This window comes from Danio rerio, chromosome 14 (assembly GCF_052040795.2).
Source record: "Danio rerio strain M-AB ecotype USA chromosome 14, GRCz13ab, whole genome shotgun sequence".
NCBI lineage: Eukaryota > Metazoa > Chordata > Actinopteri > Cypriniformes > Danionidae > Danio > Danio rerio.
Genome location: NC_141034.1, coordinates 11,852,910 through 11,870,737, shown reverse-complemented (window position 1 = coordinate 11,870,737; position 17,828 = coordinate 11,852,910). Strand labels below are relative to the sequence as shown.

The 17,828-nt window shown below is 37.2% G+C and overlaps 1 protein-coding gene and 1 long non-coding RNA gene across 7 annotated transcripts in view; both read right to left on the bottom strand.

Annotated features, from left to right (window-relative positions):
• The window catches only part of LOC147840776 (uncharacterized), a 1,215,461-nt gene that overhangs the window by 466,447 nt on the left and 731,186 nt on the right, over positions 1-17,828 (bottom strand). The gene's annotated exons all lie outside the window — the stretch shown is intronic.
• nexmifb (neurite extension and migration factor b) overlaps positions 5,461-17,828 on the bottom strand; it is a 156,481-nt gene continuing 144,113 nt past the window's right edge. For 2 of the 5 annotated variants that reach the window (XM_087281031.1, XM_087281032.1), the window contains exons 3-5: positions 9,480-13,216; positions 9,227-9,368; positions 5,461-6,912 (exon numbers count right to left, since the gene is read on the bottom strand). In XM_087281031.1, the coding sequence (XP_087137157.1) occupies positions 6,798-6,912; positions 9,227-9,368; positions 9,480-12,909 (3,687 nt within the window). In that variant the 5' untranslated portion in view covers positions 12,910-13,216 and the 3' untranslated portion in view covers positions 5,461-6,797. Of the gene's footprint in view, positions 6,913-8,323; positions 13,217-17,828 lie in introns of those variants that run through there. The other 3 variants (XM_087281028.1, XM_087281029.1, XM_087281030.1) reach the window with 2 other exon arrangements.

The window sequence follows — 17,828 nt, the reverse complement described above, 5'->3', positions numbered from 1 at the left end:
ATAAAAGCAGTGATTTTTCATAATTATGTAGGCTAGAAAATAATATGTTTTGTAATATTTTAATCCTTTATATTTATATCCTATATCTATTCTTATTATATCCTATATATATCCTTAATATTTAAATTTTTTCATATGTAAAGATATTTGCCTATTGCTCTCTTGTGTGTATTAAGCAGTGTATAAGCGAGGCGCAACTCTGCGCCGGAGTTTAGACCGGGTTAGTTTTGGTCTAATGAAAACTCTATCATAGTTTCTCAAAATAGCAACGCACCAGCGGTCCGCCTCAGAACGCCTTCCTTTTTAGACCAGAACGCCTATGGGCGCAAAAATGAGCGCTAATGCATTTGCTATTTAAACAGCGTAGCGCAACGCCTCAAAACGACTCTTGCGCCAAGCTTAAACTACCAAAAGACTACTGCGTCACGCCTTGCGCCACACTGCGCCGGGTGTATGATAGGGCCCAAAATGTGATTTGGATCTCATTTTAACGTCAGGAAATAAAAAAAGAGACTTATTGTGTTTCCATCACCCCAATATGAAGGTGGACACACTGTACCTACACAGTTCTGTCCAAACAGCTTACGAAAGATGATTTTCATCATAGGTGCCCTTTAAATGGGCCATATGCACAGCTAGTGTTTTTCAGCTAATGATGAACTTCTGGTGAAAGGTTTATGTGATTATTTTCAAATGTATAAGGTTCCTTTTACAGCATCGATGTTGTAATGTAATTCAAATATAATCAGTTAAATAGACTTAAGCATCCATTTGGTTGTTAAAGCGTAAAAAAGACGAAAAATCATTTAAACGCAGGCATCATTATTAGCAGCAGAATATCGCAGAGACTCCATTAAAAATACTGGGGTAAAGTTAATTTCCATTTTAAAGACATGGCGGGGAAAATGCTATTTAATGCAGTGCTTCTTGTTTGGTCTGATACCCACTTTCTATCGCTGTTTTTGAAAGAAATCAGATCTTAAACTCTGCAGTTTTCTATGGATTGACAGATTACCGGAAGCCCTGGGGCTGGCTGACTGAAATTAAAATTCCATGTGCATATATTGTACCCCATTGCAGCACGTTAAGCACTGTCGGCCACCAAAGCAAACTTTCCCCTGACATTAACCATTTAACCATTTTTTAGCCCAAATTTCCTTGTTAATAATGTCCTATATGAACATATTTTGCATTTATTTTCTCCAAGTTTTTGATTATTTTCAAGAAAATGACATTTGATTATGCAACAATTATAGTTACCGGTGGGCAAATATGTTGTAAGCACCATTCGATGTAAAAATTGAATAGAAGAAAAACATTTGGCATCCTTATTCAACTGCTTTCAAGAGATCAGTTCATGTTCATAAACACATTTATTTTGTTAAAATTTGAAAACCAATTGATATGAACCCACACAAAAATTATCTCTCATTCATGAATATGAAATCACAAAGAACTAATTCGATTTGTCTTACAGTGATGAAACACACACTAGTTTCCCCAACAGTCTATTGTGTGTTTCAATTTTTGTAATAATTATCTTTAACTATATATACATATATATTGTCACCTTGGAATTATAAGGATCTATCTGCATTCTGAATGATTTTGAGATATTGAGCCTGAAGTTTTTGCATTCCATAGCAAACAGTATGTGTGTAACATTAGTTTAAATAAAAAGTCTAAAAATGTAAATAACTTGTAATTAATTAAATGTAATTAAGTTGTCATTTAATAAGAATATGTCAATAACTCAATTTTGTCAAAAATGTCAGATAGAATTTTATAATTCTAATATGATTATATATATATATATATTTTCAAACTATAAATATACAGTTCAGTCTGAATTATTAGCCCCTGTTTATTTTTTTCCTCGATATCTGTTTAATGTAGAGAAGATTTTTTCAACACATTTCTAAAAATAATAGATTTAATAACTAATCTCTAAAAACTGATTTATTTTATCTTTGATAAAATAATATTTGACTAGATATTTTTCAAGACACTTCTATACAGCTTAAAGTGACATTTAAAGGCTTAAGTAGGTTAACTAGGCAGGTTAGGGTAATTAGGCAAGTTATTGTATAACAATGGTTTGTTCTGTAGACTATTGAAAAAAAATAGCTTAAAGGGGCTAATAATATTGACCTTAAAATTGTGTTTAGCAAAATAAGAAAACTGTTTTTTTTCTAGCCAAAATAAAACAAATAAAAAAAAATATTATCAAACACACTGAAAGTTACCTTGCTCTGTTAAACATCATTTGAGAACTATATATATATATATATATATATATATATATATATATATATATATATATATATATAGTTTGCAGTTTTGCAATTTTGTTTTGTAAAAGTTTTTTTCTCTATTTGCTATAAAACAGAAAATCTTTAACCCGACAAGAGTTTTCAAAAAGTTTCAGTGACCTGATACTTTGTGTGTGGACGAACAGCAGCAGAAAAACTGGAGAAAAAGCCCAATAGCCATGTCTGTGTGAAAAGCAGGGCTGAAGGTTGTGACTGAATTTGGTTGTAGTTTTGTGTTTTTCTTCAGTAATTCTGCTTTTTAACAGCAGGAGTTCATTATTCTCTGTGTTATTTTAAATCTTTGTGGGAGTGGGACCAGTAGGAGAAGTTAATTTTATTCTGACGGTTTTGCTGTGTATCAAATTGTGTTTTAAAAAAAGTCTACTTTAAAGTAAAGATATCAGTTTAAAGGGTTATTTTGAAATGGGGTATTATAAACACAAAAACAAACAAACCAAAAAAAATTAAACCTGGCCAATAACTAGGCTCACACGGATTCTGCGCGCACAGAATTTGACAGATTTTTAGCCCATCATTGATTCTGTTTATTTACTTGTGTAAATGTGTGTAAATTCATATTCATTCAAATTTTTTATTAATTTCAGTGATATTTTGACTAATAGGAAAATATTTATATGATTTATTTACAATATAGTTTGTAAAGTAATATATTCTGTCTTTTAGTAGATATATTATATGAGACTTGCTTTGTTTCCCAAATAAAGTGGAACTAATTGGATTTGTATTGTAAACATTAAGTAAAAGTTTAAAAGGTATTACTTTTTATTTCATATATTACGGTTTTAGTTATGATACTCCCAAAATCATTTCGCATAAATCCACAGATTTTTTACCAAAATTCTGCGCAGAAATAGCAAAAAATGTCAGCAGATTCTGTCGGCCCTACCTATAACCTTAATTAATTAACTTTTTAACACATTATTCCCTAATTTGCCATTGTTTATGCACACAAGGTATTTGCCCACCGCTTGAACATTTGGCAAACTATACACAAAACTATAGATCTTTTGAAAGATTTGTTCTGTTTGGATGAATCTAGAGAGCTTCATGATTATGTTAATATATATCTTTAAACAAAAAAATGTTTTTATTAACATGAAAATAGCCTTTATTTGGGAGGATTTGCCTCCATTTTTCATCCTGAAATTAGAGGTAGGAAGTTAAAAGCGCTATGTGACAGGAAGTAAATCAATTCCTTTTTTTGTTACTTGAAATTTTTTATTTGGTTGTTTGCTTGCATGTCATTGAGAAGTTTAGCATGGATAACATGTAGAAAATAACTTATAAAAGGAAAACTTTGGCAATTATACAGGGTGGGCCATTTATATAGATACACCTTAATAAAATGGGAATGGTTGGTGATACTAACGTCCTGTTTGTGGCACATTAGTATATGTGAGGGGGCAAACTTTTCAAGATGGGTGGTGACCATGGTGGCCATTTTGAAGGCGGCCATCTTGGATCCAACTTTTGTTTTTCCAATAGGAAGAGGGTCATTTGACACATCAAACTTATTGGGAATTTCACAAGAAAAACAATGGTGTGCTTGATTTTAACGTAGCTTTATTGTTTCATGAGTTATTTACAAGTTTCTGACCACTTATATAATGTGTTCATTGTGCTGCCTATTGTGTTGGATTGTCAATGCAACCCTCTTCTCCCACTCTTCACACACTGATAGCAACACCGCAGGACAAATGCCAGCACAGGCTTCCAGTATCCGTAGTTTCAGGTGCTGCACATCTTGTATCTTCACACCGTAGACAATTGCCTTCAGATGACCCCAAAGATAAAAGTCTAAGGGGGTCAGATCGGTAGACCCTGGGAGCCATTCAATTGGCCCACGACGACCAATCCACTTTTCAGGAAACTGTTCATCTTGGAATGCTCGGACCTGACTCCAATAATGTGATGGTGCACCATCTTGCTGGAAAAACTCAGGGAACCTGCAAGCTTCAGTGCATAAAGAGGGAAACACATCATCATGTAGCAATTTCAAATATCCAGTGGCCTTGAAGTTTCCATTGATGAAGAATGGCCCCACTATCCCTGTGCAGGCATTTCTCCTGCAGTGTTGCTATAGTGTGTGAAGAGTGGGAGAAGAGAGTAGCATTGACAATCCAACACAATGGGCAGCACATTGAACACATTTTATAAGTGGTCAGAAATAACTCATGAAAAAATAAAGTTATGTTAAAATCAAGCACACCATTGTTTTTCTTGTGAAATTCCCAATAAGTCTGATGTGTCAAATGACCCTCTTCCTATTGAAAAAACTAAAGCTGGATCCAAGATGGCCGACTTCAAAATGACCACCATGGTCACCACCCATAGATATATACATTAGATGTCGCCTACCCTGTTGTTGTCTATTGGAAGGAATGCGTCAATAGAGCCGCCATTTTAGTACAGGGTAGCGCTTCTTTGAAATTAATGCAGTACCAAGCTGTAGTGGAGGACTGTGGCCATCCAGAGCCAGGGAATTACACATATATATAATATCTATGATTGGGAGTATTCCCGGAGGTCAGTATGAATTTTTTTTTTTTCGCACTGGCATTCCTGATTAAAAGCTTGTGTTTGTGTGTGTGGAAATGTACTATCTGCCCTCCTTGTTAAATTTAATAAACTAACATAAGCCTGGTGTTTAGTTTGAGTTTGTGCTACTTTGTCTTATGGTGAATGCAGTAAGTGACTTTGCTTTCTTTGTTTGCTGGTTACTACGCCCTTGCACAGCACTAAAGTCCAGCATTTTCACGTAGTAACACAGTCTTGAGTAGTGCGGTTGAAAGACACTTGTCCTGGGAGCACTGTACAAATATGGCGGCGCTATTGACACATGCTCAGGGTCCCTATGCGGCATCTAGTGTATGTATCTATGGTCACCACCATTTTGAAAAGTTTGCCCCCTCACATATAGCAATGTACCACAAACAAGACGTTAATATCACCAACCATTCCCATTTCATTAAGGTGTATCCATGTAAATGGCCCACCCTGTAGTTGCCGGTGGACTTAAATGGGTTAAACTTCAACACAACCCTAAAGCAAGACTTTATAATAAATCATTATCAATGGAATTAAGAATGTGCACAGTGATGAAAGAAACGTGACAACATTCAAAAGGCAGCATTCAAAATCTCCTTTTTAATTCGTATATGTACTCCATAAACATTATTACAAAACTCAGCAAGTTACCAATATTACATTTCACCATACAGGCTTGATCACAAATATTTAAAACCTTTGCAACAGATACAACATAAAATAATACAAGAAAAATTTACATGAAAATCTATAAAACAGCAAACAGTTCACAATTTTGTCTGTACTGTTTTTTTTTGCCTATATGTTTTTCACAGTAACACAACACTCTCACAACAAGATCATTTTCCTCTTACAAAACTTGCAACAAAATGTAGTTTCTTTCTTTTATTAATTTTTTGTTTTCGTAATTTTTTAGGTTTTTAAAACCAAAAGCTTGTCATTATACATCCTTTTCACTGCCTGCAGAGGCACAAAAAAGGTTTCTCTCTCTCTTCCACACACACATACACGCACACACTAATACTTCACAGCACTTTCTAAGAAAAATATACACATACAAAATATCTTACAAATTGGCACAGAGAAAAATATACAATATTTTTGTGACGTCGAGAGCTAAGAATCCCTCTGGTTATCAACTCTAGACGATATTTATAAAGCTCAGTAATTTCTCCAACGAAAAGGCAAAAGCAATTCCAATTAATGACAACGAATCGTGTTGTGAACACATCAAACAGAACCATATATTGTACATTCATAAAGAGAAGAGAAGGGTTTTCAATTCTAATATTCACTGATTCTTCAATTCTGGGAGAATACAATTACCCTCTTAGCACCAGTAGGAGGAGGCAGCTTAACAGTGGCACGCTGTAAAAAACTTGAAGTACATTCAGTCGAAAACAGGCAGAAATAAGAAAAGGCAGGCGAGATGGCCCGTGTGCAGTTTCCTCATCAGCATCATCTCGGTGCTAATTATGGCCGGTTATAGGCAGAAGGGGACGGAATGAACTCTTCCTAAGGTAAAAGCTATCTGTAAGGCATTACTTTACCTGAGATGTCCTCCTAGAGCAACTCTTGGTGTCTTCTAATAATCTACGTGCGCTAAATTAATCAGAATGCGCTTGACCTCCATGCTATAATTAAGATGACGTTTTGTAAAGATGACCTATTACTACTATAGTAATGATGCGACACCAATTTATTTAATTAAATAAAACATAACCTATTGGTAAACGATTGTTTATGGCAAATAGGTAAATAATAAAAAGGTCATCATTTATAGATGCTGAAACATCAAAAGCACCCCATTCAGAAAAAAAATATTACGTTCTCAGTGTCTGTTACAGTATTGTGTGACCCTGACAGATGCCATCCTCTATTATTCGTGTCCATTTTTCTTCATCTTCATTTCTCTTTTCAATTCAAAGCCCATGTAATGCTGAGGTACATTGAATGTGATATGAAAAGTAAAAATTGGTCAGAGTTTAGTTGTTTTGGTCGAGTGGTTGTACCACTGTCAGCTGCAGGTGCTCTTCAAGCGATAGGGTCCCCAAAGAAAGCAAAACAACAAACCAAAAAGAAAGGTCAGATCTTAAAAAAGAGAACAGCCAGCATTTATCAGGATAGTCATAGAGATTATAAATGTGCACAGGTTTTACATTTGGCACACAGGTAGAATTCATGTTTTCCTTCAAACAGTGCATTTTTGTACAATGATACTGAATAATAATAAATCTGTTAGCAGGGGCCTGTTTCAGTAAGGAGGTTCAACCAACTCAGAGTTTAAACTTGAACTCTGAGTTGACTTCAGGAGAGATTAAAAAGAGTTTTCGGTTTCAGAACAGTTTATCTAAGTTAGATCAATCAAGTCTGAGTTATTCATAGGCATTATCAAGCTACCATATTACCATCTAAAAAAAAAATAGCATTTTTTCTCCAGCTGAACTTGATGTGCTCATGCAAAGTTATAGCAAATTTAATTTATAGCATATATTTAAAAAAGCAACACCACTGCATCAACAAAACAGAGAGTTTTAAGTATTTAAAGTACATAAATATTGAAGTATAATAAAAAATAAGTAATTAAATAGACGTTTATAGACTTTTCACCTGAAAAGTGGGAAATTGGCCGAAATTTAGAAGTTGTTTCAGATGTAATTGCATTAATTTCAATAACTAGGCTACTGCATGCACGTGCACACATAGGACTCAACCTGAGCAGTGCACATGCCCTTTTTAGTCTTGGATAGAAAATGCTCTTCCAAAATGATCTGAAGTGTCCCCGTTTGTTCTAGTTTCTAAAACAAATTTGACCAATCAAGAATGCATAAAACCTTAGCTTAATGTTTTGTTGAAATGTTTAAGGATCCAATTTTCACACAAGTTGATCAGTTTAAGATAAATCTTCTGAAACTTAGTTTTTAAAAGTTTTAAAAGTGCACTTGTGTGTCAGATTTTTATTGATCAAGTGGTAGAGGTTGATATGACATTTAGAATGTAAGCAGTACTAAAAATATAGTTTTTAGAATGTGTAATAATCCCATTAATCTAGTACATGTCCCTGTCGAAGGACAGTGAATTTTAGCTAATTATTTAATTTTTGAAGTAATACCAAAGATGAAACTTGAAACTAGAGTATTGAATCTAATTTTAATTTTCCCAAAAAAGGACAAGCCATTCTCGTAACTTTGTTCTTTGTGTGACTGAAATATAGGCAATGAATGACTAAGGCTAAGGCGAAAAACATGCTTCGTCTTTAAAAAAGGGGAGGAGACCATCAGAAACTCAGAGTTTACAGAATAAACCCTGCTCCTGATCAGGTTAGGTAAACGGAGTAAGTTACCACCGTAACTGACTTTGAGTAAAAGTTACCTCTCTTTCTGAAACTGGCTTGAATTACCCTGCTTTCTCGAGTTTGACAAACCTGCCTTTTTGAAACGGAAATCCCAGAGTTTCTCTCATTTCAGGGTTAACATACTCTGAGTTTTCACTTAACCTCCTTTCTGAAACGGGCCCCTTGAGTATTGTTTCAGACAACCACTATTAATCATTATTAATATATAAATTAAAATAAAACAGAAGCATTTTGCGATTTCCATGGCACAGTCTCTTTTTAAGACAATCTAGAGTACAAATCCTGTAAAAAGCAGTAGTTAAGGGGAAATCATAAGTACATTCCAACAGTAAGAAAGTAACTGGAACAACGTTAATCTGATATGTCTTCATTACAAAATGGTCCCACTGTGTGCTGTCGATATTTAAGAATGTACCAGGCATCCTAGACAAGGTCATCTTGAGCATTTCACACTTAAAAACAAAAGTCAGGCAGTGAAGGGGTAAAAAGAAAGGAGAGGGCATCTGTTTCAGCATACATAATCAAAAGGGGGAGCTTGTTTCACACAAAGACATTTTTTAATAGCTACATGTTTGAAGAGAGAAATATAATTACATAAGGGCAGAAAGATCCACTGAAAACTGAAAAAAAAAAGACCAAAAAGAATTTGCACTTATCAAAGTTTCTTTTCTTCTTCAGACAAAAACTAATTAGCAACTGTGAGGGAAAAAGAAAACAGCAAAACAGAAACGCAGAATAAAAATGCAGCCATGGTAATTTCAAATCTCAATCAAGCCTTGCACAATCAATCAATAGGTAGTTTGCGAGTACAATAAGTTTCTCATGCAAGATATCAATATCCTCTTCGGGGGGCAAAAAAGAAGGTGGGGATTCTAAAGCATAACATAATTCCATGCATCTCTGGTCTTGAGTCAGTGTAGGTATGGTACGAAATGAAGAGGAATCGGGGAAAGTGAGGAACGTGCATCAGCAGCTAGATATAAAATATTACCTCAGTTTCTCAAAAGAAGCCATTAACGATATGTCCTTGTTTGGCTCTCGCTCAGGTCGCGTGCCCTTTAGATTTTCAATCCGAGGGAATTTCGCACTGGTTTTGTGACGGTACATCTTTTTATGTGCAGGCCCATTTATACCTGGAACGCCAAGGTTAGGCTTGTCAAACATGTTACAGCCCAAAGCCAGCTGAGGGAAAAAAGGTAAGGAGGCATTGAACTTTGCCTGATTTTTGACACTTTTCGTCCCACCTTTTCTGCCTTTTGTGCCCCCTGTACTCAAAGTGCCTTTCTTCTTCGGGTCAGATGAAGTTCCTGCAAGGATTTTCAGAGTCTTTAACTTGAGACTGTTAGCTTCTGAGGGCAGGCTTACGTTTGCTGCAGGGCCCCAAATTGGCTCAACAGAGGCCATCATGAATCTCTGTACTTCGGCCATCCCTGAGACGATATTTGACAAGATGTTGGATGGCTCTTCAAACTCTCTCTGGTCATCGTGGACTTGACTTGTGCTCTCTGAACAACCTATTCCTGTCCAGTCCTCAGAGCTACTGTCCTTAAGCAGATATGCAATGCCTTCGGTCTGGCTGTTACTGCCTTTCTCGTCCAATAAAGTCTTTAGCTTTTTAGACGTTCGTGAATTCTGACGTGGAATTTTTCCCTTGTCTGTCTTGGGAGCTTTGGGGGCTTTGGTTTTTTTGGTGCCCTGCCCTGCAGGTGGCTTGTTGCTATTTCTCCTCTTTGCCTTAGTCCCCTTAATTGCATTTACCATATCGCCATCAATGCTAGATAGATTTTCCTGCTTTGTCCCCAAGTTGTTTTCACCATTAAACACGTTCAATTGATACGTGTGACCTTCAACTGAATATCTAGCTAGATCTTGCTGCTTTATCATCTTGCATTTCCAGTCCATGTTTTCAGTGCATGACATCTTAACTCCATCTTGGAGGTCAGTGGCCTTCCCGACTATCTTAATCTCACGGCCCATAACTTGAGGGGATAAATTAGGTGTCTCCGGAGGAGAAAGTTCTGACAATGATGCGTGTCTGAATTTATCTGGTGTGAAGTTGGAGATATCTAGCAAGTCTGTAGACTCTCTCAGGGGTGTGATTGCATCAATACTCTGTTGAATTACAAGTTTGGGACTGTAGTGGGCCAGAAAGTCCTCATTCACATCATCCTCACCATCTTTTTCACAAGACTTAAGACTCAGAGAGCTGTAATTGCTGGAAGCAGCTGACAGCGAACCAACTGAGTCGAAACTGATGAGTCGGCCATTGTCGGTGTGGAGTGTGGCTCTTTGAAACTGTGGCTGCCCCTGACATGCCTGAAACTCAGCATCAGGAGGCAGTGGCTGCTCAGGCATGTAATTCTTTTCATAAAGCATTCTGTTGCTCTCTAGACTCAGCTGGCTGAATCCTGACACAGTCAGACTCTCAGACATAGGCAAAGCCATCTCTCCATTGAAGCTGTTAGGTTGAATCGCAGATTCAGCAACATCTGCAGTGGTAAACTTCTGGTTGGAATGAAGCTGGGCTTGCCACATCTGGGTAAGAGTCGGGCAATTCTGAGGAGACTGCTGGAGCTCTGATTCTGACGGTGGTGAAAGAACACAGCTTTGTGCTAGCTGAATTGAGGTGAATTGCTGCTTTTCCAAAGAGAGTTCCAATGAGTGCTGGGTCTGCTGGGGGAAAAACGGGATACCGGTGCTACCTGAAGAATCAGAGGCATCCAGCAGTGTTTGAAGGTAGCCTCCAGGAATAACCGAAACACTTGCAGCCACATTCTCCGATGATGACTCTTTGTTACAGGAGCAGGTGTTAGACACAAAAGCAAATTTTTCAGTGGCATTAGCTGTTTGACTTTCACACAAATGGGAAATGTGTGCAGCTGGGCTGACATTTTTATCTTCTGCACCTCCTACTGTGTCCATATTTTTCTGCAGCGAGCAAACTTCTGTCAGGTCTGTCATGCTTTCGTTATTCTCCACAAGGTCTCTTATTTTCTTGCTTCTAAGTCTGGCTTCACTTCTGAATTTATGTATTCTGAATATTTTATTCCCTATTCTCCTTTCCTCCCTCTCTTGTGATCTGCTCTTCCGGGCGGCAGTGTGTATGATGTCATTTGAGTCTAATGTGCTTGCACAGCTGGTGGCTATTGTTAATGGCATTCCCATGGAGGCAGTTTCATCTGTAGAAGAAACCTCCTGCCTGGGATCAGAGGCAAAGGGGCCCTGCATGTTGGGTGATTGCTCCACAGTTTGAATTCTCTGAATTCTGAGCCTGTTTGCTAGCTTATATTTCCTTTTGGGGGGACTGGATCTAAAGGCATGATGGTGAGAATTGTGTTTATCTCCTGCTGCCAGCTTAAGCTGTTCCTCTCTTTCTCTCTGCTTCTCCTGCCAGAAATCTTTCAGAGGTGAAAGCTTCTCATATTTGTTGATTGTATCCTCATTTAAGCTCACCGTCGTGTCGGATGAATCAATTCTGCCAAGCTTTACAGCCATGCATTTATCTCCTTTGAACCTATTAACGATAATGTATTTGATTATTACAGGTGGATCCTTGCGAGAATATTTGCGTCTCTTTTTAGGGCACCAGTCAAGATCCTCTTCTTGCTTTGGACCAATCGGTGGTTTCTCTCGCTTTTCAACGTTTCTTTCTCCATCAGTGGACTCAACATAATACAAGTAGTCGTCACTAAACCTAAATTTTCTTTTGGCCCGCAATCCGTAGTTCAGATGGTTAGAGCAGCTTGCGTTCTTTCGAGTGAACAAGTTTTTAGGTCTGTTGTCTTGGAAGGTGTCAAAAGAGCAAATGGTGGAGGAGCTTTCATCACTATACTCGCCTGAATCATCAGCCGAGTTGCTTGAATCGATGAAGTAGTTCATTTTAGGGCTGTAACTAGGCATCTGCTCTGCGGAGCATTCGTTTACATCCCCTTTGTTGTCATTCTGAAATCCAAGCTCCTCTGATTTAGGTGGTGCCTCATCCACAACTCGTTTCACTACACCGCTCTCTTTCTTTGTGCAGTTTACCAAGACACTTGGGAAAAAGTTAAACTGGGTTTCTTCTTGCAGAACATTGGTTTTCTCCCTAATGTTGTCCTGGAAGGACTCGTAGCGGATTTTTAACGAGCACACATCACTGCTCAGAGTGGAATCATCATCATCATCAAACATGTAATTGTCCACATCCTCCTCGGAGAAGAGATTTACAGATAGCTCATTCTTGGAGCAAAGATCCAGCAATTCCATTTTACTCTCGCTAATGAATGACTCAAAGTAGCCCCAGTCCTGATTTGGATTAGTAAGCAAGCCATCTTCACCAGTGCACTTGTCTAATAACAGGCTCTCATACAGGTTTTTAGAGGCTGGATCATCTAAGTCTATTTTCTCTGTGTCCTTCTTTTCCAGCAACTGGGTTTTAGTGACAGGAAAGCTCAAAAGCTGATCAGAGAGGAGCTGGTCTCCATAACTTCCTGTCTCACTTGTGCTCATGCATTGCATGTTAATATCAGAGATAGGGCAGGTGCTGTAGTCTCGGTTCATGTCAGTCATTTTGAGGTTGATACTGGCCTCTACATTAGACATGTCTTTAGTTTCAACGTAGCAGCCTGGACAGGTGCGACTCTGTTGAATTAAACAGTCCTGTGTGAGTCCAGTTATGTTTGCAGGTTCTATCATGGTGAAATAAATCTGAATGTGGTTTTCCTTGGAAAGGCCCCGGGGCTCAAGCCCTTGACAGTACAGGGAGTGAGGGATATTTTGTGGTTTGGGGACACATCAGTTGGGCGGTCCTCCAAAAGAAACTGTGTTGACAGTGGCCAAGGTAAGTGGTGCTTTAAGGCGAATTTAACGCTGTGGCAGTACAAATTGCCTCTCTTTGTGCTCACTGCAGCAGCTGTGGAGGATGTGTGTAAGGCAGCATCTGCAACATCATAAAGCTCTGTGGGCACATACCACTGTAGACAACTCTTCAGATCACGTGAACCTAGGTAAAGAAAAAAGAAAGTATAGGATTAATGCGAGAATATTTGAAAGACAACTGAACAATTTGAACTTCTATAATGTGAAAACAATAGTTATTACAAAATTGGGATGTTATATTAGTAGAAAAACGCGTTTGAGATTAAAGTTTAATTGTTTATTTGATGAATTGTACATAAAATAATATCAACAGGGGTTCCCATGGGTCATGGAAATTCTGAAATATTATGGAATTTTATAAGGTTTATACCAAACATTCAAAGTCAGGTTTATATATATATATATATAAATATATATATATATATATATATATATATATATATATATATATATATATATATATATATATATATATATATATATATATATAACAGATGATCAGAAGTCAGGTTTATATATATATATAATTACAGCCGGCTTCCTCCTTCTTGACTTGAATTATTTACCTTATACGTCACTTTTTTTATTTATTATTATTATTATTATTATTTTTTTTTTACAGTTTTTGTTCTTGGGCTCTTTAGTGAACACCTGAATGTGATTCTGCAAGCTGAATCAGGCCAACAAGCTCCAATGGACCATCACAGACTGTCAGCATGGTGTGTCCCAGCCTTAAGCCATTATTCGAAACAGTTAAGAATTGACTTTTATTTGCTTACATGGAGATATCGAAGATGCTCATTCTGTCATCTCAACTTAAACATCATTAAACTGAGCCCATCACAGAAATTAACAAGTATACTAGTTGATGTGGTTATTTGGCTTTGTTAGTGCATTTACAGCACTATTTACAGCAGTAGACCTGCACTGTCTTTCGTATGATCACTGTGTGATTTAAAGGGATTCCGATAGGGAGACCCACTCCAATTCACTGTTGTTTTTGCATTTTTTTATGCACCACTCCACTAAGGGTTTTGTACTGCAACCAAAAACATTTCAACAGATGATTTGTTTGACAGCATCTACTTTCTATGATGCCTGTAAACCACATTTACTAGTTCTAACTCTAGTGAATTGGGTGGTACAGTGGCTCAGTGGTTAGCACTGTCGTCTTACAGCAAGAAGGTCACTGGTTTGAGCCCCAGCTGGGTTAGTTGGCACATTTGTGTGGAGTTTGCAAGTTCTCCCTGTGTTTCCTCCTGGTGTTTCGGTTTCTCCCACAGTCCAAACAGTTATACAGGTGAATTAAATAAGCTAAATTGGCTGTAGTGTGTGTGTGCGAGTGTATGGGTGTTTCTCAGTAATGGATTGTGGCTGGATGGGCATTCGCTGCGTAAAGCATATGCTGAAAAAGTTGGCAGTTCATTCCACTGTGGCGACCCTTGATAAAAAAAGGGACTAAGCTGAAGGAAAAAGGAATGAATAAATGAATGAATGAACTCGTGACTCTAGTGAATGAGTTATTTCTCATTTCCAAGCTGTTTCCAAGTGGCCTGGAGCATTATGGGGGTGTATTTCATTTGATCTGTTGCTTCTGACAGCAGCAAATAGTTTTCTCTTACATTTGTATAGGGGGCAAACAAATTTATTCTCGCCTAAGCATCTGCTAAATGGGTAAATGTTAATGTACATTTTTTTTGTAAATCAGCCACCCTACAAAACAAACATCTGAAATCTGGAACTGCTGTTAATCAGATTTGTGAAATGTATCTTCTAGGATGTTCAATCAGTTGACAATTGACTGGATCACATAAATCCATGAGAAAGTACATGAGAGTATATGGGTTTTACCAGTGTTTTGGCAGGTGTCAATGTTCTTATGCACTTAACCTCTGCCAGGCTTGGAAGACATCAACTGCCTTGTTGAAGCAACAGAACTGGGGTGAACTTGCAAAGGAGAAGAGGGGGAATGTGCCCAAATGGGATTCCTGTTTTCCAAAGGTTCAGCTCTTAGGTGATTTATTATCTGCACATGTGGCCTTGAGCTACACACAACTCTCAATAACTACATTACTGTAAGAGAAGCACAGATGGTGAAATTGAATCATGAATATAATTATACGCCAGATTTGCTTTTCAAATATGAAAACCACAGATCTTGGACCTTTTTTTTGAAAAACAAAACAGGTAATTTCTAGTGAAAATGTCATTTTTCTATACTAAGAAGATCCACCATAACATTTAATATTGACAAAATTTTAATTTTGGGGTTAACAACTATTTTTAACATCTGATTTGATCTGGTAGAATGTCATGTTTGCTCTTATTTTATTCTCTGCTTTACAGAATATTCAGCAGTTAGAGTGCACAGGTTTCATCAGTCCACTGGGACAAAAATCATACTATATGCTACAATAAGCTATTCCAACACTTTAATGAAGATATTTGAGTGTTTTGTGTGCAAGTAAGCAAGATGTATTGAAGGACAGTGTATTGCTTTGTTTTAACGGCTATGATTGCAAACTAATCAATAATCAATAATCCGCGTTACAGACTATAGTCTCGCATTTCTTCAGCACAAAGATAATTAAGATGGTTTATTTATGCTTACTGAAGTACAAATATGTTTATTTGAAACGGACAATTTATATTTATTAACTTCACATGTATGTTTATTTTCAAAGTGTAGTATTTTAAGTGTTACCCAGTTTGTACAAGGGCTACCAGCAGCTGTGAGATTTCAGTGTTATTTTTTTTTATACAATACACTAGGAACTACTGTACATTTCTTGCCATTTAAGTAAAACAAAATGAGCATTGCAATAAATATTTTTTGTTGTTTTCTCCCTGACTAATTACTGTTCCTATTGCCTATAAAATAAAAAATAAAAAACGCGTGTCAAGCCATGAGAAGCGAACTGAACCGAACCGAACCGAACCGAAAACTGTGTTAAAAAACCGAGGTATGTATTGAACCTTGGGCTAACTGTATTGTTGCATCCCTAAGAGAATGTTATAGATTTTACCTCTACAAATATATCACCTATAATTTGTATAGGTGTCCATTTGGCTGTATATGAACACACACATAAGGTTGAAAAAATGTAAACAGTGATTTTTGCACTTTTTTGACAAATTATTGACTATTATGACATTTTATATATAGTACGTGGAATCCAATTCTAATTTGCATATGTTTTCATATATCATGCCATATATCAGCTTTCTATACGGGGACATTATAGGAAAAAATACAGTAAACTGACATTATGATGGAATGAATACCAGAATTGTCTGTACCGTTCCCTCTACACTTATGTATAGAGCATAATGAAACCTTTATCGTATATTTTAAACAACAATATTTAATGATTGTTGTTTATTGAAACGATGTGCATCTAGTGTGCTAGTGATCTTAAGTAATGTTCCTGTAGTATTTGTATGATAAAAGGATTATGTGAACCAATGATCCTGCAAATGCAAGACATCTTTAAGGAAATGAACGCAGCATGCAGAGTTTTGAACACTGGAGAGCCTGCGTTAAAAGTAGTGAGTGTTTGGAGTTTTGCTTCTAGAGTTTTGAAAATTGACATCGGGGTTCTGAAATGTGTGGCAAAACAATTGAAAAAAACTGTAATATACATACAGTACAATAGTTCTTTCTGTCTGTCTACACTATTCCTGTAAAAAACAGCACTCGTACAGCCTCCTTACCCTTGTGTATTACTCCGCCCACATAGAGTGACACTAGATGAATAAATTCACTACAGTTTTACAACTGTTGCAGCTGTTGGACCACATAATGTATTTTGAGGCTTTTTCAAGCGAGAATGTAATTGTTTAGATTGTTTTGTTATTTATGAGGACAGTGCCTATTTTAAATATTTATAATTTCGGAGATACAGCGAATCGGCATCATCAGTCTGTCATACTGAGCAGAGTAAAGACAGTTGACATTGTCCATCCACAAGATGGCGACAGAGACTGCATAATACACATAATACTACTGCTGATCAAATCATTATTAAACAGGTAAGTGACATTCTAAAGTGCGTCGCAAACTAGATGCACCACTCAGCGCCGCGACATGCCGTGCACATGACAGTTGAAAAAATCACACACCAGACGTACACATTCGCATGTTATTTAAAATAAAACTATTCAGATGGCGCCCTGTGGTGCTGCAGAAATATGAACAGTGTCCTGAGTTGTGGCTGGGCGCCGCAGACAGCCGCCGACTTGCGGTGCCGGTGTGTGACCTCTGATAGAAACCTATATTTAGAATTCTGAAATGCATGGCACGATGCGGTGCGTCGCCGAGTAGCTCTTTTGGTACGGACAATTTAGCCTACTCAATTCACCTGTACCGCATGTCTTTGGACTGTGAGGGAAACCAGAGCACCCGGAGGAAACCCTTGCGAATGCAGAGAGTTTGCTTATTATAATGTTATTATTATATTATTATTATTATTGTTATTATTATACACAACATCTTTTATTTGGCCCAAGCAACAATCATTTTTGGTAATTCCTGCAGCACGAGGACTTTATGGTTGTTTATGGGTGTCAAAAGTGGCGGATCAGTTCTGGGAAATATCTGACTGCGTGTCACAGCATCCCAAAGGACTAAAGCGCTAACTAGAGAAATCTCAACTGTGCTGAGTGATAGCGCTTCTTACTGAACAGCGCATCAATGACATAAGCGTGCCCAGGCCCGATTGTAATGTGAATTGGGG